The sequence below is a fragment of the Acartia tonsa genome, chromosome 2, assembly GCF_053477335.1.
Source record: "Acartia tonsa isolate MP-2025a chromosome 2, ASM5347733v1, whole genome shotgun sequence".
NCBI lineage: Eukaryota > Metazoa > Arthropoda > Copepoda > Calanoida > Acartiidae > Acartia > Acartia tonsa.
The window spans coordinates 17,995,250-18,022,439 of NC_137261.1; the positions used below are offsets into that span (position 1 = coordinate 17,995,250).

General features: G+C 33.6%; 1 protein-coding gene across 1 annotated transcript in view; it reads left to right on the forward strand.

Moving 5' to 3' along the window:
* Positions 1 to 27,190, forward strand: part of LOC145305988 (uncharacterized) — a 162,808-nt gene that overhangs the window by 131,295 nt on the left and 4,323 nt on the right. Inside the window, exons 7-11 of the mRNA XM_080147909.1 lie at positions 19,868 to 19,992; positions 22,758 to 22,862; positions 23,289 to 23,427; positions 26,032 to 26,185; positions 26,919 to 27,045. Of these exons, the coding sequence (XP_080004035.1) occupies positions 19,868 to 19,992; positions 22,758 to 22,862; positions 23,289 to 23,427; positions 26,032 to 26,185; positions 26,919 to 27,045 (650 nt within the window). The remainder of the gene's footprint in view (positions 1 to 19,867; positions 19,993 to 22,757; positions 22,863 to 23,288; positions 23,428 to 26,031; positions 26,186 to 26,918; positions 27,046 to 27,190) is intronic.

Here is a 27,190-nt window from a genome sequence, read left to right on the forward strand (position 1 = left end):
CAAAGTCTTCCTTGACCATGTGGCCAGCATCGACCATTCTATCAACAAATATCACTTAGCCATCAGGGAATGGGACTCTGCAGTATGGGAGGGAAGAGATAAACCTAGCCGGTTTCAGAGAGAACGACACGAGCTCCCCCATCACGAAGGAAGCCGACTTCAAAGCCTCGGTCGCCGACAACCTCGAGAACATGAAGATCACCACGCTCACCGCAACCAGGATAGACGAGATAGACGTTACCAACAACTGCAAGAACGCCGTGCTAACCATTACCAGCACGATACTCGTAACCTACTTGGAGAGTACCCTAGAGAACAGCGACAAAGGCCTAGTGGACTAGCAGCATGGGGTTTCAGAGCCTGGCCTACTAGTGGGGACCTTCGCCTACAACTTGATAGAGGAGCAGGACGTCGCCGCTGTGCCTCGGTTCAACCAATGCCACGCTATGACCACGCCCCTAGAAACCACGATGGTTAAGAAAATTAATACCCATCCACTTAGATATTAGTCTAGAATAGCAACATATTTAATCCTTATTCATGATACCTATATTTAACCATATTATCCTTATTTAATCTTATTTAGCCATATTAATATTATAATCTTTATATGTTAATCTCTATATAATCAAAATATATTATAATCAATAAGCACAAAATGAGTTAATGTATCGCTTAAAAATAATTATGAATGATTGGTAAACTCTATTTAAAAAAGATAGGGATAAGTAGATTAAAAAATTAATTGAAATCTTGATTCTATATTTAGGGAAACGAGAAAAAATCTAAAGTTTCTAAGCGACAATAGTAGGTTTTGCCTCAAAATAAATAAAATCGTAGCAGTAGAATGTGCGGCTGATGCCTAGAAAAGCTTCGCTCCCAGAAAAATAGAATTGATATTAAAACGAAAACGCAAAATTGTAGAGTAGCTTACTTCCAAAAAATTTAGTTGATAGGTCTATCTTAAATATGCATTAATACCTAAGTAAAACGTTAAAGGACCAATCCAAAAATAGTTTTCTATGAAAAAGTAATAATTAAAATAAAAAAAGTTCTATTTACTACAAAAAATCTATATTGACGTACGTAAAAAGCTAATTTAAGTAAAGCTTCGCTCCGAAACTATTTTCATTTATTAATATTTCCCTTTTGTAAGAACAAATAAAGTGTTGAAAAAAGTTGACACATGTCAAATTTGAGCATAAACAGACCTAGGATGATTTTCAATTTAATTTAAATAATGCAAATTAGAATAAGTATGACGCCAGCTTGCTTATTTTGAAGTCCAACTTGCGAATCTTTTGAAACACACTCACACAGCCTAGTCTGCTGGTGTGTGTGCGTCACACCACTCAGTTAGGGATACACACACCCCAGTGCCATATAGGCATACGCACACACAAGCCAATTAGCAGTAAAGTACATCTCAGAAGGTCACTGAGGGACACACACACACACACACACACACCACCCGTGTTGCGCAAGCACACGCACACACGCAAATACACTTAGCCTAGATAAAACATCAAACATACAAAATACAATATTTATTAACAAAAAGTAACAAATTAATTAATAATCATATTAATAAAAAATTCTTCGCGTAGGCGTAAATATTCATCGAGAATAGGTCTCATGCGAACGACAACAGTCTCACGGTCGTCACCATAGCTGGGATATTGGGAGAGAAAGACACTATATAGGCGTTCCAAACGTTCATGAAATCCAATAAGGAAACCTTCCCTAACTCTCATAGGCAATTCAGGATTGTTGAACCTGGTCACACTCTCATATTTAACTTCATCCAACACTTTATCCAATAAAACCTTAATATGATTCTGCATATTCTCAAAATTAAGATTATTTACAAGCAAGGCTTGAGAATTTTCCAGCACATTTTCTGCAAATGACATCTTTCAAACAGAAAATATAACTGATTAAAATACCATAATAACCATTCATTTTATACCAAAATAACCAGGTACACTAAGCTAGGGATACGAATCAAGCTCACGAGTAAACATCATTAACCTGTCATTAATCAATTCCTATTGGCTAATAGAATGCTGCATGATAATGCGCTAAATTACAGCGGCAAGCCTAACATTACAATCCTTTCCAATACAAATATTACAATATAAAATAAATCTAACCTTTAATAAAAAATATTAATAAATTATTACGCCGTTTAAAACAAATAAAAAACAATTTTCCACAATTTATTGAAAAAATTAATTTGGAATCAATAAGAACAATATTTCGAAATCAAGGAAAGCTACCGCTGGTTTCCGCACAGATCCTGTTGGAAATTGAATCGAGTCTTCGACGAATATAATCAACATAATCATTCGAATACTCGATAAAGTCATCCCCAAAAGTTGCAGGCTTAGTATCATCTGGTGTGAAACGGTTGACCCACTCAAATTCTAGATCCAGCAACTCTCTTCTAAAATTATCGCGATCAGTTTGAGAAGCTAAATCTCCGTATTCGCCGTTTTGTAAACCCACCACAATTTTGGCTATATTTCTAGTGAAATCGCCATAAATAATTTCCAGAGCCTCGCGACCAGCAAATATAGGCATTTTCGCAATAAACAACCAAACACAACTGAAATTAAACAAAACAAACCAAACAATCATCAACTAAAACACAAAAATAAACCAATTCGCGCGCAAATTAAGCGCGCCAAATAACAAAGATTTAATACACCTGGAGAAATAAAAAACACCCTTTTTTAAACCGATTAAAATAAAAACTAATCTACACAACAGCTGCAGGCAGCTAGACCATAAAAGAGGCGGCAAAATTATTAAAACAAAACAAAATTTTAGAAAATATAATATAAAACAAAATAAATAAAATAATTTTCACATTTATTAATGCATATTTGAAACACAAATAATTTGTCTAAACATGAAAAACTTGTAGCTGGTGAAACTCTACATCATCTTCTACGGTTTTCAACTTAGCAAGTTGAACATCTTCAGTTTCTCCTGGCAAAGGCCGACAGAGCAAGACCCTTGCGACTAAAGTCTCTTGGACACCCAATAGTCTAACCACCTCCTGTCTATCAACGGTAGGATCAGAGGTCTCAATCCTCGCTTGTAGATATCTATGTGCATTCCTCATGACGCTAGTCAAATCCTCCCAAATTAATCTAACAGTTTCGCTTGCAGCCATTCTTTTGAATATTCGCTAACCAACTAAAAGTAGAACCAAATGCAAAAAACATTAGAACTCTGAGCACACCAGATAGGGATACGCGCGCGAGGACAAATAAACCATCCATAGAACAAAAACAAAATAGATCAAAAATATTTTTCGGGCATACAAAACAACAAATAAATAAATATTACAAAATTTATTCATAAAATTATGGCAACAAATTTTATAAAACACTACAAACTAAAACTAAACTACAAATTTAAATTTTAATATTCTTGCCAAATGTCATAAACATTCTGGCCAACCAAGCCCATAGCATCTCGGAAAAATCGATCCAGTTTTGCAACCTTTTTATAGATAGGTTTCATCTTTCGAACAAAAGCCTCCTTGGTTTCTCCAAATATGGGGCGGCTCAAGCTGAAATAGTTGAACAATACATCCAATTCACGCAAACATTCTTTAGCCAAGATACAGATACCATCACCAGGATATTCCAAATAAGATTCGAACTGCTGCCGAGCACAACCAAACTCGTATTCTCGAATAAAATCCCAATCATCACAGGCACTCTCATAGGCATACTCATAACAAACATCCGAATCCGTGAACTCCATCTCAGACATCTTTATTCCAAAGTTCAATAGAGAATGATAAATTCATAAAGCACAACTCATATTTATACTTAAAATTGTCAATAACACACATACAGATTACAAACACACACACCGATATCAAAAAATTCAAATTAACAAGCAAAAAATTTAAAACTTAGAATAAATAGGTAAAATTAGAATTTTGTTTCAAAAAGCGTTAGATTTATGAAACTTCTAGATATAAGTTATAATCCTTATAGTGTTAACACACAACAGCAATAAAAAAAAAAAAAAATAGCAAAATCAAAAATAAAATTTTAGCTTGCACTTAAAATGTAATCCTTGCAATAAAACTTGTCAACACAAGCAAAATACGTAGATTTTAAACCATAATAACCAAATAAAATTAATTTCGAACATTAAAACGTCACAACACTCAACCACAAAAATAAAATACAAATTATAAAACACATCATATTTATTTATAAGAAAGAACAAACTAATTTATAATCATATTAGCATCAAATTCATCGCGCAGCTGATTATATCCATCCATAATAGGTCTAATACTAGCAACAAAGGATTCACGATCAGCACCAAATGCTGGTTGTAGGGCAAGAAATCTATCATATAGGCTATCCAAACGACCAAAGAAACCAGAATTCCAGAATTCTTCCCTAATTCTTATAGGCAACATTGGATCATCTAATCTAGCAAAACTAGCATAACGGGCCTCATCTTGAAATTTATCCAAAAGGAAAATAAAATTCAATCTTAAACTTTCAAACTGGCTATTATTCAGCTCAAAAGCTTCAACTTTCTCCTCCTCTGTTAAAAGCATTTTCAAACAAAAAACCACAACTAATAAAACCAAAACAACAGCAAACTATTTTTATACCAAATACCCAAGCGCATAAACAAAACACGTGCATTTAACTCGCGAATACACCTCTTAAACCTGTCCTTTAAAAACGAATTCCTATTGGACAACCAACCATAACCGAACCTTAGACAAAGAGGAACATAAAATAGCAACAAACTAATGTCCGAATAAAGCAGCAAATAAAATAAAATAACAACTCCTATCTATCTTTCACTCGACTAAATCTATACCACTAATACTCAGTCAGTCAAATTTCTAAAATGTCAGTAAAAAAGCGCTACTAGTCTTGAACAAATAATCACTTATAAGATAAATAGAAAATAATTTTTAACAAATACACCCTCCCTCCCTACATCCCTGGAATTTAAATAATTAAAAGAGATATAAAAGCTACATATATGTCGTCAAAATACCCCTAAACGGAAATTTTTTTGCCACAGGGGGAGAGTATTTGCCATAGCAAATAACATTAAATCTTTTGGTTAATAAAAAATCCTTTAAAGTTTCATTCAAATAAAATAAGGATAAAGTATGCATACGGCCTTATTCCTCAATAAAAGAAAAAAAGAGGTCTTTTAGCTCAAATCAAAAAGGGCAACTAGCTCCCAAACTTATAAACAGATAAGAACGGGGCAATAGGTCAAACATAGACCAAAAATAACTTTCCAAAGACCCTAAAATTAAAACAGGGAGGAAAGCACCAATAGGTTATAAAAAACCAAATATATTGAAACTTAAAAAACATAAAAGGTACTCACCACAATAACCAAAAGAAAACACACAACGCCAGCCCCAACCAGCAAGAGTGCTGGGCAAGCGGCCCGAAGGCCGCTCACGGGCGCCTCCTTCAAATCCGAGATATTTTCGGAACAATTAAACAAGACAGGATGCGGCGCTGGATGTTGGTAGCGACTAAAAAAGGAAAAGATAGAATTAATAAACAATACTATTCTTCCTCTAATAAATACTTCTAAAAAAGTACAAAAAATAATCATTACCTACAAATAACATTAACTACAGAAGGCTCTAAACAACGTAAAAAATCTTTATGATAGTCCAACGAACCATCATGAAGATCAACACCAATCTCCTCACTACTATCTTCGTCGTAAACGTAGTTGGGATCCATAACAATAACTAATCAAAAACTGTAAGATTTCAGTGTATAATTTCACTGACTAAATAAAAAAGCAATATATATATCAAAATACTAATTATTACCTCGCAATCTGCTAAACAGCAGATAAAAAGATGGTAAATTAGCTTACAGCCAAATGGCCACAGAATACTTCAGGTAGATCTGGGAAAGCAGAAAAATCTGAAAATAAAATAAATAAATTAGTAAAGAAATACCAAAAAATATATTAAAAAACTTTTGTTAAAATGTCTTTAGATAATAAAACGCTAAAATAAGAGATAAATTAGCGGGTTATTGAGAACACTTTATTAAAATAAGTCCGATACTTAAAAAAGTTACTTACCACATAATAGAACAATAAGCTGGGGGAGCGCCCTCCACAACAGCAGCTTCGCGCTCAACAGCGGGGTTGCTCATAGGGGCTTCGATATCTTCAAGCTGGAGATCGTTGGCGGCCCCCCCCGGACGTGACCGGATATGAAACACCTGACCAAACGCCAGGGAAAAACGCCGGGAGAAGGCTTGCAGCTTGTCTTTTGGCAACACTGAAAATAAATCAAAATTAATAAAACATTATATATAAATTAAGATAAACCTTTTAAAGATCGGACCAATACTCAATAAATCTATTAATTGATATCATTTTAAAAAGCAATTATATTATTTTTATGTTTCAGCACAGCATATAAATCAGAGATTAAAAGATGGCGCCTGCATATAAAAAGCAAAAAGTTATATGCATAGGGGGAAGTTACTTTCAACGAGTAAGGTCCGAACTTGAAAAGGCAGGTTTTATTTTTGTTTTCCTAACAAATGTACAGATGTTATATTCATCAAACTTACCCCCCAGAAAAAGAGAAATAAAAAATAATTTCTTTGAATCCATAAGAAAAGAAATAAATAAAAACACACTAATACTGTTAAACTTAACAGGAAACTCCCTATTTGTCAATCAATGTAAAAAAGATCACCATAACCCAGAAAATACAACCGGTTTCGACAACAACAAAACAATGTCCTACATACAATGTATGAAGAATCTACTATGGTTTCTGATAAAAAATCTCAAGAGAAAAGGGATGGAATGGTCAGAAATGAGAGAAAGAATCGTGATCCTGCCAACCTCCCCAAGATTTATCTATACGTGTTGCCAAGATCCTGAACATCACACCCAAAATATAAAAACAATCCATGATACAGTGACATCAATGCAATTACATTTAAAAAATCATTTTACTATATCAAATGTACCAATAGTCCGAGTGGTGCCATTGCGCCACTGGACCAATTTCATCCTAATCAACCTAGACATAGACAAAATATTTCGTGCAGATATGGAATTTTTGAAAACACTGTGCAAAAGGAATTTCTCGTACTCCTTCCGAAATCTAGGAGGAAATAAGACTGCTCAAAAAATAATACTGAAATATGTGTTAGATTTGAAAAAAGACAATGGATTACACATCAAATCAGACTACAACAAATTATGGATCGATTACCTGCACTGTCTGGTATCACCCGACTATTCGATTAAAGCAACTGTATACAAAAAATTGCGTATTTATTATGATAAATTGAAAAATTAGGACGATTAAAAATGTTCGACTTTCAGTGGTTACATAAAAAACTAGACGATAGAACTAAAAAACTTTTTTTTACTTTTAGGAAATGATTTTGTTAATCCTATCCTTACTATTTGGGGCTAGTAGTGGTGTCTTACAAGGGGAACAGGTCAGTTTTCTCAAGGAATCTCACTACCTACCAGTAGAAAGATTCCCTTCTTATTACCAAGACGTCATAAAATTCAAAATACAAATTCTAGGGGAAAAAGAGTTTAAAAACATTTTTAGAGATCAAATTCAACATGGCTTTTGGCAAGCTTTTAAATTCATTGCTAGGAGATATTTCCAAAACGAACAACTGAACCATATTGGTATAGGATTACTAGACTTAAAAAATAGTTTGGATAGAATCAAAAATGGCACTATTACATGTAAATTAGCTAACGTAGAGGATCTGATTATAGAATTATATGACATGATTACTACTAGTAATCCTATAACCACTGAAAGTCCTACTAGAAAAAAGCGTAGTGAGCCTAAAAAACCACGTCTTGACCCCGCAATTTCTAACAAACCCCCAGCAATAGCAGACCCAGCATTCCCAGCTTTCACTATGAGACAAATATTGGAAATAATTTTTGATAACGGTTTTGAAAATCCACCTACTCAATATAATGATAGACCCAGATCTGAACAACTAAAAATAAGTATATCAGTAAATTATGGAATCGAAAATTTAAGAAGAGAACAATTATTTAGAATAGGAAAACTAGGGAATTTTGATTTAAAAAGATACAATACCCGAGTACTAAAAAAGAAAGTAAGAAAAGGCATAGCTAAATTGCTAGGAATGGAAGGAATGCCAGACGAAGTGTTTCGCAGATATGTCAGCGATTCAACTTCTGGTTTAATCAACTTTTTGGATTCAAATAATCTTCCATTACCTGGTGCTAATTCAGCTGGCCCTTCTACCTCAAATAATATAAATACAAATAGTGACAGTCAAGACAACGGGGGTCAAAACATGGACTTAGGAGGACTCAATTATAACTATAATGATTATGACGACCCAAATTATAATCCTGACACAGACTCTGACGCTCAGATGAATTCGAGCTCCGACTCTGAAAGCGATAGCGATGAAATTCACGAAAGTGAACTAGATGAACTAGGGGATGAACAACCCCCTTCATCACCCTCAACAGTAGAACCAACATCTGAATCTTTACCTCCATCACCTCCTCCAACGCTACCTTCAACACAATCTGAATCTACCCCATCAACGGAAACCCCTCCAACTACTGAGGCTAGCTCTAACCCTACGGAAAAATCGAGCACAGCAACAGAAGCAAGTACAGACCCTACAACAAAAACGGAAACCCCTCCAACTACTGAAACTAGCTCTAACCCTACGGAAAAATCGAGCTCAGCAACAGTAGCGAATACTAATCCTACAACAAAAACAGAAGCTCCTATGATTTCTCCCAAACCTGAAGAACCACTGGAAGGTCATAGCCATGCAGCCTCCAACGGGGAAGCTCCTCTACCTGGTCATTCTCCACCTGTGAAAGAAGAATCTCATCTACCTGAAAACTCTTCTCCTGCGACAGAAGAATCTCATTTACCTGAAAATTCTTCTCCTGCAACAGAAGAATCTCACTTACCTGAACACACTCCACCCACAAAACCTGAAGACATCCTAGTTAAACCCGACGTAGAATCTTATCTATCCAGAGACATGGAAGATTCCATCTCAAATACCAATCATATAAAACCAGAAAACAATCTTAACACGGAAATGGAGGTTGACAATGATGACCCTAACCCAATAAAACCCGAAAATAATCCCGAATCACAAATGGAAGTCAGTGGGGAAAGTAATGCTTCAATAAAACCTTTACCTAAAGAGGAAAATAATAGAAAGGGGCTAAGATGTGTACCACTAAATAGGCTGACAGAGGAAATAATGGAGGTGGATCTAACAGAGTGTGATGATCCCAACCACGTAAATATACTACAAACTATTTTTGATCTAAGACAACATCTAGGACAACTTGTTAATCAAGCAGCTAGTAAAGATAGCGAAATAACAAGGTTAAAAGATCATATAGAAGATTTAGAAAACATCATTAAACTGGAAACACAGGAAAGAACCAGGCTAGAAAATTTACAACGAGATTGTTCAGCAAGCTTAGCACATTTATCAACAACATACCAGGACTTAGGTCGAAGGTATGATGACCTAGAAACGCAAAATCATGCCTTATTTGGAAGTAAATTAACACTAGAAAGTAGAATAACAGCTGAAAAAACAAGAGCTGACACAGCGGAAGGAAGATGGGCAGAATTAAATGAATTATACGAACAAATAACGGCTGAAAAATTAAGTGCTGATTTAAGTCTCAATGAACTTAAAAGTACTGTAACATCACTAACAATAGACAACAAACAGATTAACAACGATAAAGAACTACTAACAATAAGGTTAGAGAATTGCGAAAAAAGGACAAATACTCTAGAAAAGAATCTCCAAGAATTAAATCAAAATATATTTGCTTTGCAAAAAGAAATAAATAGACTAGAATTAGAAAGAAATAAAGCCATTAACGAAAAAACTACAGTTCAAAATCAATTAGATACCTTAATATTCCAAAAAGATAGGTTTAAAGATGATAAGGTAAACTGGTTAAATAAAGAAATAAAAGAAATAGAAATAAAAAGGGGTTCTTTAGAAAATAAATTGGAAGACTGCCAAAAAACTATCAAAGACCTAACACTAGAAAAAGAAAAGGCTCAAAAAGACTATGGAAAAAACATCTTACAAATAAGGGAGAAAATGTCACGAGAGATTTCAGATTTAAAAGAACAACTTCAATCTGCTACTTCATACATCAATGAAGGGATTGAAACGGAAAAAATTCTGCAAAATGACAAAGCAGTGGCAAAAAACAAAGAACTAAAACTTGTCGCTGAAAAAATCGCATTACAAAATAATATAATCTCCATTGACTCAATGTTAAAATCAAAAACATTAAAAAACCGCTATCTTAGAGGCCTATTCAAGAAAACTATGGGGAAAAATAGGGATTTAAAAAAGCAAAATCGTATTCTAAAACGGCAAATACTTGAAGGCAATAATTTACCAATCAACGCACCAAAAGTGGAGAATGAAACTCCTCCATCTTCTGAAAATCCTGCAACACCGGCCGGATCAAGTTCCGAAGCACCTCCAGCTAACAATGGAGGACAATCAGAATCGAACGCCGCACCTCCTGGTAATAGTGAAGCACCTCCAACAAACAGTGAAAAACCTCCAGCCAATGCTGGATCATCCCAAGAAAATAACAATGGAGGACAAAATAATAACAATGGAGGACAAAATAATAACAATGGAGGACAAAATAATAACAATGGAGGACAAAATAATAACAATGGAGGACAAAATAATAATAATGGAGATCAAAATAATAACGATAGGTCAGAACAATCTGAAAAAGGAGACAGTGGCGAAGGTGATGACGAATCTGATTATCCAGATTTCAGAACATCCGAAGAAGTCCTGTCTCAAATTAATCTAGCTTATGATGAAATTAAAAAGATAAAAAACTTAGTACAAACTCCTGAAACTAGACAAAGATTAATAAGATTGGAAACAAAATATGACACTTTAACTGAAATTTTAGCAGGATTAACACAAAATAGCGAAAAAATTCAGAATACACTAGAATCTATACCAAATAGTGGATTTACACCACTCTACTCCAAAATCAATTTTAGGAAAACATTAAAGTTACAGGAATTTGACTTAGGCCTCAGAATACAAAAAAATCTATGACATCTTAAAAGGGACCAAAACACCTTTGAGACAAAGAATATACCGCCGTATCATGGAAGAAATAGACCTAATATCAAATTATCTAATTAATATTATCCCATTGGGGGATCAACCTAAAGTGATTGATCCCACCTTGCTACGAGAATGCGTGGATTTAGTAGCTGCTGATAGACCTATAGTAAGCATGTTGTACCATGATGATTATTTATGGGCCTTTAATACTGATAAACATTATGGATACAAATACAAATCGATGTGGTTTGGTGGTGTGCCACAATGGGCTTTGCGAGAAAGGACGATTTTTTCATCTACCTTTCCCCCAGAGCTCCTTTGTGACAAAACACTAATCCATCATCACTCTGTATATTGCTTAGGAAGACATATAAGAGTAGAGGACAACAAATGCATAAAGGACACAATGAAAAGTTGCGATTATACTTTTACATTTTCAGCAGACGCACACACAGAATTAATAGAGGACCTAACTTATGCCTGCAACACTACCTGTGAAATTTACCAACACGAAGGAAATCCTATCGCCAGCTTTCTTATGACGCCGGACATTATTAACAAATATTTTGGAAAAACCGGATCTTTCAATGATATCTTAGGGGTAATTTACGATTTTATAGTGCAACACTGGTGGGCAATTTTCGTCTGGGTTTCCTTTGGAGGTTTTAACGTGCTCATAGTCATTGTTACATGCTTTAGTAACTATTTCATTAGTAACGAAGGGGAATTCAGATGGTTCCCCTGCACAAAAAATGACGCAAAAAATTTAGCAAAATGTTGTTGTTGCAAAGAACAAGAAATTAGACATACTGAATATGAGCTCGTTAACATCCAAGGGCCAGCCGTCTGAAGGATCGGCCACCAGTGTACATTAAAAAATTCTTCTAATGGAAAATAAATAAAATCCTCTAAAAATCTCAATTAATATCATTAAAAGATCCAGGTTTATTTAGAAAAAACATACATCCAATTACCTTACTACTAATTTTAATTTTTAGGTAGCTATATTATATATATTTTTAGACCGACAAATTAGGAAAATTGTACAACAGCCCCACAGTGCCAGAAACTACCAGGATAACCGAAAAAACCAGTAAAATTCCAAAAAAGACCAAAAGACAATAACTAGACATTTAAAACGAAAATGACCGCTTTACAAAAAACTACGATACACAAATTTCAACATTATTATGTCACAAAATCGAATTTTGCTTAATTATAAAAACATATAAAAAAATCTCCATATTGTTCTAAAAAATATAAAAGAATAATTCAAAATCAAATTAAATCAGTTACAATTAAGACTTGAGACTGGACACATGTGTCTGAAATCATACTTAACCTTTATTGATCATAATTCAAATAAAAATAATTTGGTAGAAGAACAATTTTTAAGGTAAACCACAGTTTTTCCATTACAAAATAATTTAATAAGCCAAACATGAAAAATTGCCACCCGATACCTCTAAAACCAATGCTTATTTCTCCATTTTTAATTAAACTTTTAAAACAATTTTTATACATCCCAATCACTAATTAATAATTTTCCAATACTTAATCAAAAAAGGCTAAATTAATCCGGGATAAAGGAATAAACAAAATCTTTACTGATTTTTAAATATTTTTAGAATAAACAATCAGAGTGTGCATTTCCTAAAGACGAGAAGTTATTAGCCGCGGCTGTAAAGTCCCGCAAATACAGCGTCACCGCTCAGGGTGGTTCTACCACCTGTATTTGTTAGGGCAAACCCGCCTATCCCAGCCACGCTCAGGTGGACAATTGAGAGGATTGACAATGGCTGATAATTTTTCAGGAAGGACAGCTCCAATTGAAGGGGAAAATAATTATATTGGGCAAAATGAAATTTATCCCGAGGGACAATACCAATCTGTCCTAACCGAAGCCTTAAGAAAGCTGATGTTATCAGCTGAACATAAAGATTTCCCATCAGGAGAACTAATGCAATTGGTTGAGAGGAATCAGACCGTTTATACCCCAAAACACAGACGTCCAATTACCACGTCTGAAATATTAACTATGTGTCCTAATCAATGGTTAGGAGGGGAAGTAATATTTGCCTTTTTAATGGAAGAACTTGGTCACCTAGAAAATGTCGCTATCCTACATACCTACTTTGGCGAATTTCAAAAAAGCAACAGCCGAGAGGAACTAAACCAAATATATGACGGACAACTAAATACCATGTTAAACCGAGAAATAGTCCTAATTCCCCTTCACCTAAGGGGGAACCACTGGGCTTTCGTTATAGTCTGTAAATCAAACAATACAATAGAATACTATGATTCGCTTCTCAAATGGGACCTAGCAGATCATAGAAAAAGTATTGTTGAAAATCTGCAAAAACTACACAACATTTTTGTAGAAGAAAAAATCCTAAACACGCCTGTAACCGTTAGTATCGTCAACGATGCGCCACAACAAATAAACCTAACTGACTGTGGCCTTTTCGTCTGTAAAACGGCAGTTGCCTTGGTCAAGGGAGAACCACTCAACTTTGGCGGTCAAGATCTAAATTACTATCGAAAAACCATAGTCAAAAGCGTTCTTGGCATTGACAGCAATGATGCCCCGGCAAATTCTGCGAATACACTACAACCATCAACACCAAGCCTGGAAGAAACCATAGATATGGACTTAAACATCACTTTCCAGGATCTCCCTGCCTATAACGAAATGTTAGACGACATTTTTGCTGAAATAGACAATGACTTAGCTAGCGCCCATCAACCAACCCAACAGGACGACCAGCCAAGCATGGAAAGTACAATGGACCAACCAACCCCAATGGACAGCGTCAGCCAACTACCTGTAACAGCAGCAGAGGTTGAAGATCCTTTCCTACTATGGAACCAAAAACACCATGAACAACTAGAATATCTTAGAACAACCACTATCCCTTATCTAGACTTTAACCAAGACAAGGTTTTGTGTACACATAACTTTTTAGGATGCTACAAAGATTGCAGGAAAATGTCAGAAGTTGTCCTAGTACTAAAACGACAATATAATGTGGTTGGGGATCATAAATGGACCTTTTTGCAAAAAGAAGCCAGGCAAGACGGGCGTTTCATCATAGATTGGTTTCTAAAAACCCCCGTGTACGACATAGATATTGAACCAATGGCTTTTCTACCAGGAAACAGGAAGACTCTAAGCAGAATGATAAAAATTATAAAACGCATCAACAGACACCAACTGGACCCGGCCCAACAACAAATGATAGACAAAAAACTCAATATGTTCCACAATAATCCTGAATACCACAAGGCAAAAATACGTGAAACCAGGAAGATTCCAACAAAAAGGACCACCAAACGACAACGAAACCAAATGTAATGAAAATCTACCACTGGAAACAAAAACGCAAAAAAGGATTTTATTTTTTTACTCAAAAAACCCAAAACAAATTTTAACCCAAAAAAAAAAAAAAAAAAAAAAAACCCCAAGCAAAGTTAATTTTTAATCAAAACCCAAAACAAAACTTATTTTTACTCAAGATCCAAAAGCAAAGTTTCCTACTTTTAAAAAAGGGAAAATTTAAAAAATCTTTAAAATAAGATAACACGAAAAAGCTAATGCTGGCTAAAAAACTGTAAAAAATCTAAAGTTAAAAAAGGGAGAAACTACTCTATAATTAAGTTGCCTTAAATAATAAAATACGATAATATATGTAATATATTCGGGGAAATATCTGATCAATGATACCTTTCTGTCACTGCTAGCTGCTCTTATGTAAATAATATAAATGGAAAGGGGTGACATTGATCAGACGGTTCCTTTGACCAATAATTTAAAATATGGTAAACTGATTGAAAAATACACAAATAAAAGAGGCTAAATTGTTTGAGTATTTTACTTTCAGCAAATAAAGTAGTAAAGTTAAAATATATTAAAAAATCGGTCAAAATCGAATAAAACAAACTATGCACTTACGGAATTTCGCAGAAAGGAGGATGATCAGCAGAGAGATAAGAGTCAGTATGGCTATTAACACATCTCCGGACACTGGATCAGCCGGGCTGATCATGTCAAGCCCGGCCTTCTCTAACTGATGCAACGTATTCTGAAAAAAGGAAAATCATTTACTTATCAAAAAAGAATAATTAAAACACAATAAAATAAATAAAATATAAAATTCAAACACAAAACAACTGCTATGCGATAAGCGCAATACAGGGATGTTTGAAATTTTATATGACTATGAAAATGAAAAAAGTTTCTTTAAACAATACGTATAAAATTTAGTCCGAAAAAGATATTTATCTATCGCAATAGGGAGACTAAATATTATACAATTCTAAATTATGGAGTAGAGAATTTTTAAGAAAACTGATATAAATGATTTACGTTGAAACTAAGCGATAATGACCGAAAATATTGTAATTAATGTAATACTGTAATTAATGTAATAACATTTTATGTTTATTAAAATCAGCAAATAAAAGAAGAAAACTAAACCAAAAACAGAAGCTGATTCTAATAAATATAAAATTATTAATATTAAGGGAATACATTACTGTGATTGAAATATTCATTTGATAAAACATTATCTATTATAGTAAAAAAGTCTCCATAGAAAAAACAGGATTAAGGATCAGTGCCGGAACAATAAAAAGGTATATTTACCTGAAGAAACAACCGGTCCTCCTCCTTATCCCTGCCTGGCTGCCCTAACATCTCTACCAGCTTACCGCCGGTATAGATGTTTAGGGCATTAAACTGTTGCATGGTGAGATTATACTCGGCCAAGACCGAGTATAACCTCCCCATGGCAACTTCGTTTAACATAATGCCTGACAAAAATAAGTTTCGCACAAAACAAACAAGAAAAGATGATAGCAGAAAATAATCGAAGATTCTGAAAAATAAGAATCACTTTTAATAATATCAAAATGAAGAATTGATTCCTCATTCGACAAGAAAAAACTTATCACCGAAGGCTAATTCGAAGGGAAAATATATTGAAATTATCACCTAGCCTTAAATTATGCATTTACACATGCATTTTATATATTTTTAACCTATAAAAGATGATTTTTCACTGTATTTTTCCCTTTTTAGAAAATAAGAAATTTCAGCGTGACGCCACCTGAAAGTAAACTAAAACCGGCATGGTTATCCAATATGGCGTACTCTGGAGTGTACGCGGCATTCGCGAAATATGTGAGATAAGACGACATTCAGCCATCGGTATAAGTATTTTTGGTCATTTTATGTTTATAAAATAAGAACTTTAACAATATCGTAAATATAGTATTTAAAAATTTTTCTTTGTACGAAAAACACAAAAAAAAAAAAAAATCATTAAAATAATAAACGAAAGATATCCTATGATTTAAAACACCTCAAAAACCAAGGCTGTATGAAACACGGGTCATCTTTAGCCTCTTGAAACGTGTTATAATCGAGCTTTTCTTTCTGAGGGGGGTGCATGGTTCGTCCTTTTCCCCTAAACCGATTCTATGAATGACTTGTAGAGTAGCTTTACTGGGAAAAAGCCAACCCATACCTTAAATTATGCATTTATTCTAGCGAAAGTAAAAGATTATAAAAATATTATCAAAATTAGACAAATTTAAAACAATTTAATATAACTTTTAAGTAAAAAAGCTTGTATAAAGACCTATCTATTAAAATGGGGAAATAAGATCTATAAAACGAAGACCCTAAAAGATAATGTTAGAGAACATAACCCTTTTAATAGAATGGTCATAGTACAGCTAAAAAATTATTAGCAAATATTGTCAATATAAATTAAAATTAGTAAAACAACACAAGAATCATAAAATTAGAGGTTTCGTGATAAAAAACTAAATTTAAAAGAATGAAAATCTGTAAAAATTAAAGAAGACATTGAAAAAACATTATTAGAAAAAACTAATTCGAAACCAATAGTTTAATGTATTCTTGATGTAAAATAAAATAAAATGTGATCTTATTTATGAAATGAATATTGAGATTTAGTTGAATTATACCCACACTATTAAATGCAAAATCTTAAAAATCAGGTCGCCAATTTTTAATTAAACATGAAATCAACACAAAAATAAAAGTCATTCTTTTTGTCTCTCCTTTTTGCATAAGTCTCAGGCCTATAAAAGTGAACCTGGAAGAGAGAAAAAGTCAGTCGTTTCACGGAATTTATATATCACACAAACTCTATTTGAAATTTCTAAAATTTAAGGGAAGACTCCCTTCTCTTTCTTTGGAATTTTCTTGAGAGTCTTGGCGGCTCAAACTTAGGATTTTACATTTGGAACACACCTAAAAAGTAAAAAGTTTTGTTAGATAAATTCATAATACTTTGTTAAATAAATTATAGAATATCATTTTGGTGTTGGTCAATTGAGATAAATTTAAGAATAGGGCCTCCTTAGGGCCTAAAAGCTTAGGTATCCGGACGGATAGTTATCTCCAAATTTTCTTCTGAAGAGAACTCCTATAGCGCGGTACTAGGTACCAGCAAGTCGCAAGTCACTACGGGGCTAAATAGGAATAACACAGGGAAGGTACAGTGGTGGCTCGGCTACCAACGGTTGATGATAGCACGCTATCTGACGGCCGATACTAACAACTGTATCCTCCCCCAGCTTCTGAAGTATAGGAAAGTTGGAGATCGTTATCTATTCGGACAATTTAACATTTTCGGATTAGAACTTTGAATAAGTTCACGTCTTAAAGGTAGTTTTGCTTTGTTAATACTCTGGAAGATCGGTTCTTAGCTAGACCTAGTGATTTTCTTACCTGACAAAGGTACCTAACAAAGAATCTCACGCCTCACGGGGCTGTAGGCAGCAGAACGGAATGTTGTAGCTGTGTTCGCATGGCTCTAGTAATCACAACAGATCCTTCCAGTCCAAAAGTGTTGGCAGAGTTAGCTACCTAGGAACAAAAGGATTCTTAGAATAAAATAACAGTATAAAGTTATTAATAATATACTAATGCCATTTTCGGAATAGGGCTTATAGGCAAAGATTGTCCCTTAAATATATTTGGGTTTAGGATCGGTGTAAAATAGTATCACCATTCTAAGGTTGAATATATTTGACAAAACAGGGATTAATGTGTCGCTGATCTGGAAAGGAGACATTGGTGAGAGATTGTGGTTCTGTGATAAAGGATTGCATTTGTCCCTGGAACCCGGAGGCGACCCAGAGTCTTTGAATATCAACCAATAGTGTTAAGAATATTTACACAGCCAAGTCTCTACAAAAGGACAGAAAGCAATTTGATAACAGAAGAAAAGGGTCCCAAAAACTGAACCAAGTTAGTTGTCTGGAATATACATCTAAACTTAAACATTTATTGTGTGATAAAAACATGTTTTTTTTAGATAAATTGAGTAAAAGAATTAAAAGATAAACAAAAAACTATTTTGTTTATATTAAAAATTCCTAGTATGTGATTCAAAAAGGCCGGTACGCTTTTCATTTTTTGGCTCAAAGATATGTTTAGTAATATACTTTTTTCATCATACTGCACTATGATTTAATTTGATGAAGGACCTTGCTGAGTACCAAGGCATGTAGCGCGACAAAGTGTCTCAAAAAGTAGCAATGTTACGTCATAAAAATTAGGGATTATCCATCTCTTTTTTATGGGATTTCTTTCCCATTTCTTCTCTCATCTCCCTTATTTTTATGACGTCACATGGCTGATTTTTGAGACACTTTGTCCACTACCAAGGCATTCACATAAGGCATTTATATCGACCTAAATTGATTTAAATAACATTCTATTGCAACAAAAAGGTGATGTTAGCAAATAATTTCTTGAATAAAATCATAAAACGTTTTTTCATTTAATTTTCATTTTTTTCACTGTTGTGTTTTTATTTGACATTAAAAATAAAAATCATAAAAAATCTTCCAAATCAAAGAGAAAAAATCTTTGAATTATTGGTCAATTTAAGTTCAAAGATTTTTTTATTGTAAAAAGTTAATTTTTTAAAAACATTTTAGAAAAAAAATCTTCTAACAAAAAAAATTATCATTATCCAAGATGGCGTCAATACATGTAAAATAATATTTTCAAAACAAAAAATTTAAACTTGAATATCTTTTTTCACAGATTGAATTTAAAAAATCGGTCTGACAGTTTTTCCAAAGTCAGTATGATCTATAGAATGAAAAAGGTTTGAAACTGATAGAACATTTCTTTATACTAAAACATATTTTTTCTCCCATTTTTTCCCACACTTCCAAATATGAAATTCAATGAAAATTAAATGGTTCTCACGTTAAAAAAATTTTCTCACGGGTCCAAAAAATGAAATTAAATGAAAATCATATGTACCATTTAAATCAAATTAAATGGTTCCCACACTCGAAAAATTTTCCCACGCTTGACATTCTTGAAAAATGCCAAATAAATGGATATTTTAACAAACCCAATATCGCGTTTTTTGCAATGGAATGTTTTTTTATTCGTTGGCTTAACAAACTCAGGGACTTTTATTGAATTTTGATTGGTTGGTTTATTTAGTTAATGTCCAAACGTTTCAACCACTAATTGTAATGTACAGAGGGGGTAATTTTGTGCATCATTATTGGGAATGTACATCGATTTATCAGCCATTGACCTATCCCTTTAGATCCCTGATTTATAGCTGACATACAATAAATTTGACGTTATTCTAATGCTCCTCTCCGTTTAGGTGGATCTGGAATGTGCCTGGTCCCCGAGGATCTGGTTCCTCTTGTTCAAGATATTGTTGACACACACCCAGGCCTCCTATTTCTTAAAGAAGCAACAGAATTCCATTCAAGATACGTCCATACTGTAAGTATTTCGTTAGATAGATAGATAGATAGATAGATAGATAGATAGATAGATAGATAGATAGCTAGATAGATAGATAGCTAGATAGATAGATAGATAGATAGACAGATAGATAGATAGATAGATAGATAGATAGATAGATAGATAGATAGACATTAGACAGACAGACAGACAAACAGACAGACAGACAGACAGACAGACAGACAGACAGACAGACAAACAGACAAACAGACAGACAGACAGACAGATATAAAAAACAGACAGACTGATAGACAGATAGACAGACAGACAGACAAACAGACAGACATCTTTTTTTCTTTAGAATACTTATTTGTGTGTATGGTAACCCAGGGATTTAAAGGGATAAGACAATAGCTGATGAATTTATGTATATCCCCTATGATGATATACAACATAACCCTTCTTTAGATTCAATAAGTGATTGAAACGTTAGAATACTCAACTTGAAGAACCAAACAATCAAAATTCTGTAAAAGTCAACAAATAAGCCAACGAATAAGAAACCGTTATTATAAAACTTTGGGGACTAGTGTAATAAATAGCCTAATGTCCCCTCCCTCCCTGATGGTGTCCACAAGATTAGAAAACTATTTGAAATTCAAAGATGTTAAAATAGTTTTACATCATTTAAAATTAAACCCATAAAAATGATAAAAATAAGACATGATAATTATTTTATATTTCTACCGCAAAGAAAGCAAATCTGATCTGTGTAATGTAGTATACAAGGATAGGATATAAATATGTCTCTCTTTTATTTTCATTTTAAAGATTGTTACATTAATTAACATGGAAAAGTTAGAACTTTAAAAAATCTCAAATGTATTCACAATAAATTTTACAAATGATCTAACTATAGATGAACAACTAGAGAAGTCAATTTAAGGGCATAAAAAAAGTTGGGTCTTATAGTTTATTTTCATTTTTCTATACAGAGAGAGAGAGAGAGGGGACATTGGGCTGTTTATTGCACTAGTCCCCAATGTTTTATTGTAATATCTTCTTAATGGTAGGCTTTACTTTGGGGACTTTAATTGAATTTTGATTGGTTGGCTCAGCAAGTTAAGTGTTCAAAGGTTTCAGCAACTAATTTTAATCTAATGAAGGGCTAATTATTTAGGTTGTACATTTTTATTTGCAATTGTCTTATCCCTTTAGCTCCCTGGATTTTATGTTTGGATCCATGACATGGTCAGGTTCGCTTGGTTTCACCTACTTGCTTAACACCAACTTCAAAATTCGGTCGACTAAATTTTGTTTTATATTCTGTAGAGCATGTTAGTTGTACTTTGTAAGCTATCTAAGATTATTTTAGGCTTCACCTATTTGGAATACAAGAATATTGAATTAAATAATCTTGCAAGCATCGCTTTTATCTTATAGAGAAAAATAGTAAATCAAATAGCGAAAAGTGAGATCTGAAATTTGCGTCACCCTTCTAACATAACGCATGACGGTGTATGACCGGAAGAAATAACATTATTTTGTCCACTATCAGAATATTATAGTACGGTCGACAAAACTTTTATTAAAAAAATTTGTAAAGAAGCATACACACGTATTTTTTTAGATTTTATTAGTAGATTATTTTACAAGTTTTCCAATGCCATGTTTTATTGGCATTTATTATAATAAAGTAGTCCAATAAGATTCCTTAAACTTAATAATCTACAGGGCATGTTTTAGGCTTTTTGACAGAAAGATAGTATAATTAAACAACCTAAAAAAATAACATTTATAAGCTACATGTTATTTTATGGATTTTTAAAGGTACAACATTATGCTGTACAAATAGAAAAATTATTTTGGTCGGTCTCTTGGTCAAGAAGAACATGAACATATTTTGTCAACCATTAAACTATTCAAAATTCCTTATAATCTAGCAAATTTTAGGGACAGCAAGACATAAGATTCATTATGCCAACTTAAAAAAATTTTCAATTTGATTAAAAATGTTTTTTATCAATAATGAAAAAACTTTCAAATGATGCTTATTTTTACCGCCAGAAAGAAATTATTCAAATTAATTCTGCTTTAAAAAACGGCAAAATTCTACCTAAACATAGTTGCTGTTTTGAAGGAATTATTGCTATGGTTTTTGCACATAACAATGTTGAACACATTGTTTTAATATTTGATACATGTTCTTATTTACAAAGAAGTAGCTATTCTATGATTTCTTCTGTAGTTTCAGAGATGTCAAGAATAAGCTTTTCATAGTGCCTATAATTAATGACATGATAATGGCCTGCCATTAGTAATTAAGTCTGCGTATCGGCCTATCATTGGTCATTTGTATTGTATGACGTAATTTTTATAGGAACTATTAACAGCTTCTGTCAAGATATTTAATAGGCCATGCAAAAATGAAATCTTTTCCTTCTTTTTTTTTGGAAAGAAACAACTAAAAAATCTTTTAGAGTTTTAAATTTTACTAAACCATAAATATGATGTCCCCAAAATTGAATGTTTTCATCCTTGTTTATATTTTACTTTATGTGTACAGTTACTTAATCTTGTTTTTATGCAAGTATGCTTTTTATAACTTTTTATAACAGCTGAATAACAAAGCAAAACAATTAAAAATATATTTGGACAAAAACACTTTCTCAAAATTCTTGTTACTCTTTTTTGTTTTTAATCATATCTTCACACATTGTATAGAAATTTACAGTAAACATTAAATATGAAAAACTTTAAAGACGAATAATTTTTTTTTATTGATAATGTCGTCTTTGTTTCAGGTGATAGCCCGTATATTCTATTGTGTGAACAGATCCTGGTCTGGTAAGATCTCCTTGTCAGAGCTGCGCAGGTCAAACTTCCTGGCTACCCTCAGAAGATTACAGGTAAATTTAGCAGAGAGAGAAGGGACAATGGGCTGTTTATTACACTAGTCATCAAAGTTTTATGATATTATTTTCTTTTTCGTTGGCTTAACAACTTTGTCGACTTGTGGAGTTTAAGTGTTTGACAAACACTTTGAGGGAAGCATTGCTTTATTTAATTAGATGTATTTATTACTGAATAGCTGTAATTTTAAAATTCTTAGTAATTCTCAATCAATTTTCAATAACTAATCTATGACATAGAAGATGTGTAACCAGACAACTACCTGGATCCCTCAGTTGGAGACCTGTTTTGTCTGCTAGCAAATTGATTTTGCTCTTTTTTAGCAATTGAAAGTCGCATAGGGTCCTCAGGAAAAGGGACGTACAGTTACTTAACCCCCCCCCCCTATTTAGTTTTACTTTAATATTTGAATATTTGTTTAGGACGAAGACGACATCAACCAAGTGACAGATTATTTCAGTTACGAGCACTTCTATGTGATCTACTGCAAGTTCTGGGAGCTAGACAAGGATCATGATCTTTTCATTGATAGAGAGGATCTGAGCAGGCACAATGATCACGGTAAGTTCATTTATTACCCCCTCCCTATTCTGTCTATTGAAATGTTTTTGAAGCATTTTTGAAAAGGGTATGAAAAATTTACTTTGACACCTTTAAAATCATACTGAAGAGTTAAAAATAAGAAAAATAACCCAGACAGATTTTTTTTTATTTTTCACTAAATTCTTTTGTGTCTTTTGTTTTTGATTTTTGATATACCTTTCAAAAATGCTTCAAATACAGTTAAAGATAATTTTTGCTTTGTTTTGACAATTTTCTCCTTTTAAAACACAAATCAAAAGGCAAGGGTCGACTCCGTTCCCCCTCCTCTTAAAAGCCCATGTACAGAGGCCTCTAGGGGTGCAGCTGCTAATAAAGCAATAAAATCACATAAACTGCGTTGTTATAATAAGCCATAATTGATTTTAAATTTGATAAATCACTGATTACTCTGCAAAAATCATTTACAGAAAAAGAATCAATAAATCTGACTTTAAAGATAATGTATGAGATTGCAAAAAATGAAAATGATTAATTTTACAATTTTGAATCATTAATCTTTATTTTGTTATTAATCATCTAAAAATAAAACTACAAATAATACTATAATAGTTATTTCTCGCATCGTATTATAAACGGCTAAAGGCACCGGCTAAAAAAACTAGTTTTAATCTTATGATTGTACATTTCTATATTCGTAGAAAACTGGATATAATACGATGCTAGACATAGTTTTTTCGTATGGATAAGAACCGGTTCCTATCCACCGGATTCGAATGAATACGAGAAAAGTTATTTATTGCATCATATTACAGACAGCTTTCTGCGGAAATTCAAATGAAAAATGAAAAGATTTAAACTAGGGTTGGGCCGGATATTTTTTTGGCCGGATACCGGATATCCGGCTAATTTCAAATGCCGGATATCCGGCAAATATCCGGTTATCTGGCCAAATTACTGGATATCCGGCCGGATAACCGGCCAAATTACTACATATTAAAGTATCAAAAAAGGATATAGTCCCTTTCGTGGCAACGCACCTTAAGGGGCGATTCGTTTTATTTTTAAATTGCTTTTAATAGGTTATTTTAGGTTAGGTTAGGTTATATTTGGTAAGGTGATTTCCCCGCAGGGTAAGGCAATTGGCCCCGCAAGGTTAGAGTCCCCCGCGAGGGGCTAGAAATAGGAGATACGCTACTGTGAAAATACGAATAATTGCTCCTTAAGGGGCGTTGCCACGAAAGGGACTACTCCCGCAAAAAAAATTTCTTCATAAAACTAGTGTTTTTTATTATACTTGCGTCTGCGTCCCAAGTATCTAGGGATATATATTAGAAGGGACATGAAAGTGCAGAAAAATAACTTAAAACCTTACAACGACTTTTTTATAAAAATTAAACAGCCTAAAACCACCCTGGGACTTATAAGAAGCTTCACTCTAAAAAAGAACCATATCAGTTCAGCAGTTAGCAAGATCCTTTGCTACAGACAAAAAAAGCTTAGTAAATAAATCTAATTAACTATTACTACTCTCAATCTGTAATATCAATCTCTAACGGTTGGAGGATTGGCAGGGAGGTGGCGTTTGAATGCCTCCCCCCCCCCCCCTCTGATTTTTTTCTATCCCATTTTCTGTGTATAAAAGGTAGAGGGCTATAACTGAGTGACTTTCGAAATATGGGTATGACACATAACTGAGAGTTGAAATTTTTTAATACCTCCTTCCTGGCGGGCACAGGATACCAGCAAATCTGGTAAGGTCATTTAGGTAAAAAGTAAAAATATTTTTTTACTTAAACAAAGCATTTCATGTTATCTAATACTAAAATATCCTATAGTCGTACATCCATACATCAGGTTCCAGATATAATATTGCAAGTCCTGAACCTCCAGGTCTCCAGATATCTTTAAACGGTTCCTGTGACCGCAAATTTTTACTTGAAGATTTCAAATTTTAAACTTAGGCTTTTTATATATCTTCATGACATATTACAATTTCAAAAAATCTGTTGCCGTTTACCTGCCAACCGTCAGTTTGCGGCTGGCAGCTGCCAAGTACTGCTGCCACCGCCAAAATTTATGTTTTGAGATTTCTAATATAAAATTTACATAAACATAAACATATTCAGAAAAAATTGTTCTTCTAGCTTCAATAATAAGAAAATTAAAGCCATTGAAGATTAAAAAAACAGAGATTTTTGTTGTAAAATATAAAAGATTATATTGCCGGATATCCGGCCGGATAGTTTCAATATCCGGTATCCGACCGGATATTAAAATTGGCCGGATATCCGACCACACCGGATATCCGGCCCAACCCTAATTTAAACCTTCAGTCCCTGGGGCTTACAAAACTGATTTTTATTTAATACTCGTGGAAAATTGTGTAATATTATGCTATACATGATTTTTTCAGTATGGCTGAAAGCCGGTTATAATCCAGTGGATATAAAACGGTATCAAAGCCATACTGAAAAAAAATTACTCGTTCTGCATAAAATTTGATTCATATTAGCACTTTTTAATCCGATATATTATTTTTTTTACCAATTTCCTATCGTTCTTTTGGGCTGTTATAATTAACTATATAAAATAACTAATTTAATTCGATTTTTTTCATTTCAGCATTAAGTAGCAGGATGATCGAGCGCATCTTTAGCGGAGCCGTGACCCGTGGCTCCGCCCAGCGGGAGGGACGGATGTCCTACACAGAGTTTGTCTGGTTCATACTCTCGGAGGAGGACAAGAGACATCCCACAGCTATTGAGTATTGGTTCAGGTAACTACTGATAAATCATATATCGTGTCGTATTATATCCAGTTTTCTACTAAAAATGTACAATAATATTTTTAAAGGCAGTTTAGATGTATAATCTAGACAACTGTCTTGGTTTCAGTGGTAGGGACCTTATCTGTCTGCTATCAAATTCTTTTTTGCCCTTTTGTAGCGACTTGATTTGATCTTTAAAGACCCAATTGAAAGTCGGCACACGGTCCCCCATCCAATAAATATATAGTTATTTTACCACTATCCCCTATTTCAGCTTCTAAAGTTATTATTACTAGGTTGCGTGAATATTAAGACAGTTTGTTTAGTATATTTAGCAATGGATTTAGAATACTTGGATATTGTGACAGGAGGGGATTTTTTGTCGTCAATTTAGGTTGGTATAGTAGTTTGCAGATATTGAATAATGCGTTGTGTCGAGGTAAAGTCATAAGGGGAGAGGAAAAATATAATTATACCCCCTGTATCGGTATATTAGCCAGCTGCCAACTAGGGATATTGGACTGCCTATAACACTAGTCCCCAAAGTTAAATGATAGCGTTTTCTAATTCGTTGGCTTAACAACTTTGGTGACTTTTGAGTGGTTGAGTGTTCAAACGTTTCAACCACTAATTGAAATCTACAGAAGGGGTATTTTTGTGTGTCATCATTGGGGGTGTATATCAATTTATTGGCCATTGTCTTATCTCGTATTTAGTCTCTTTATTAATCAAATAATTGTAGATGTATGGACCTGGATGGTGACGGAGTTCTGAGCCTGTACGAGCTAGAATATTTCTATGAAGAACAATTACAAAGAATGGAACAGCTGGGCATTGAAACTTTACCTTTTGAAGATTGTCTTTGTCAGGTAAGCTATGGTACCATGCTTAATATCCAGTATGGCTTCGAAACCGATTGATATCCGCTGGATAAGATCCTGTTCTCAGCCATAATGTAAACTCATGTATAGCATCGTATTGCAGACAATTTTCCAAAAATATCAAATTAAAATC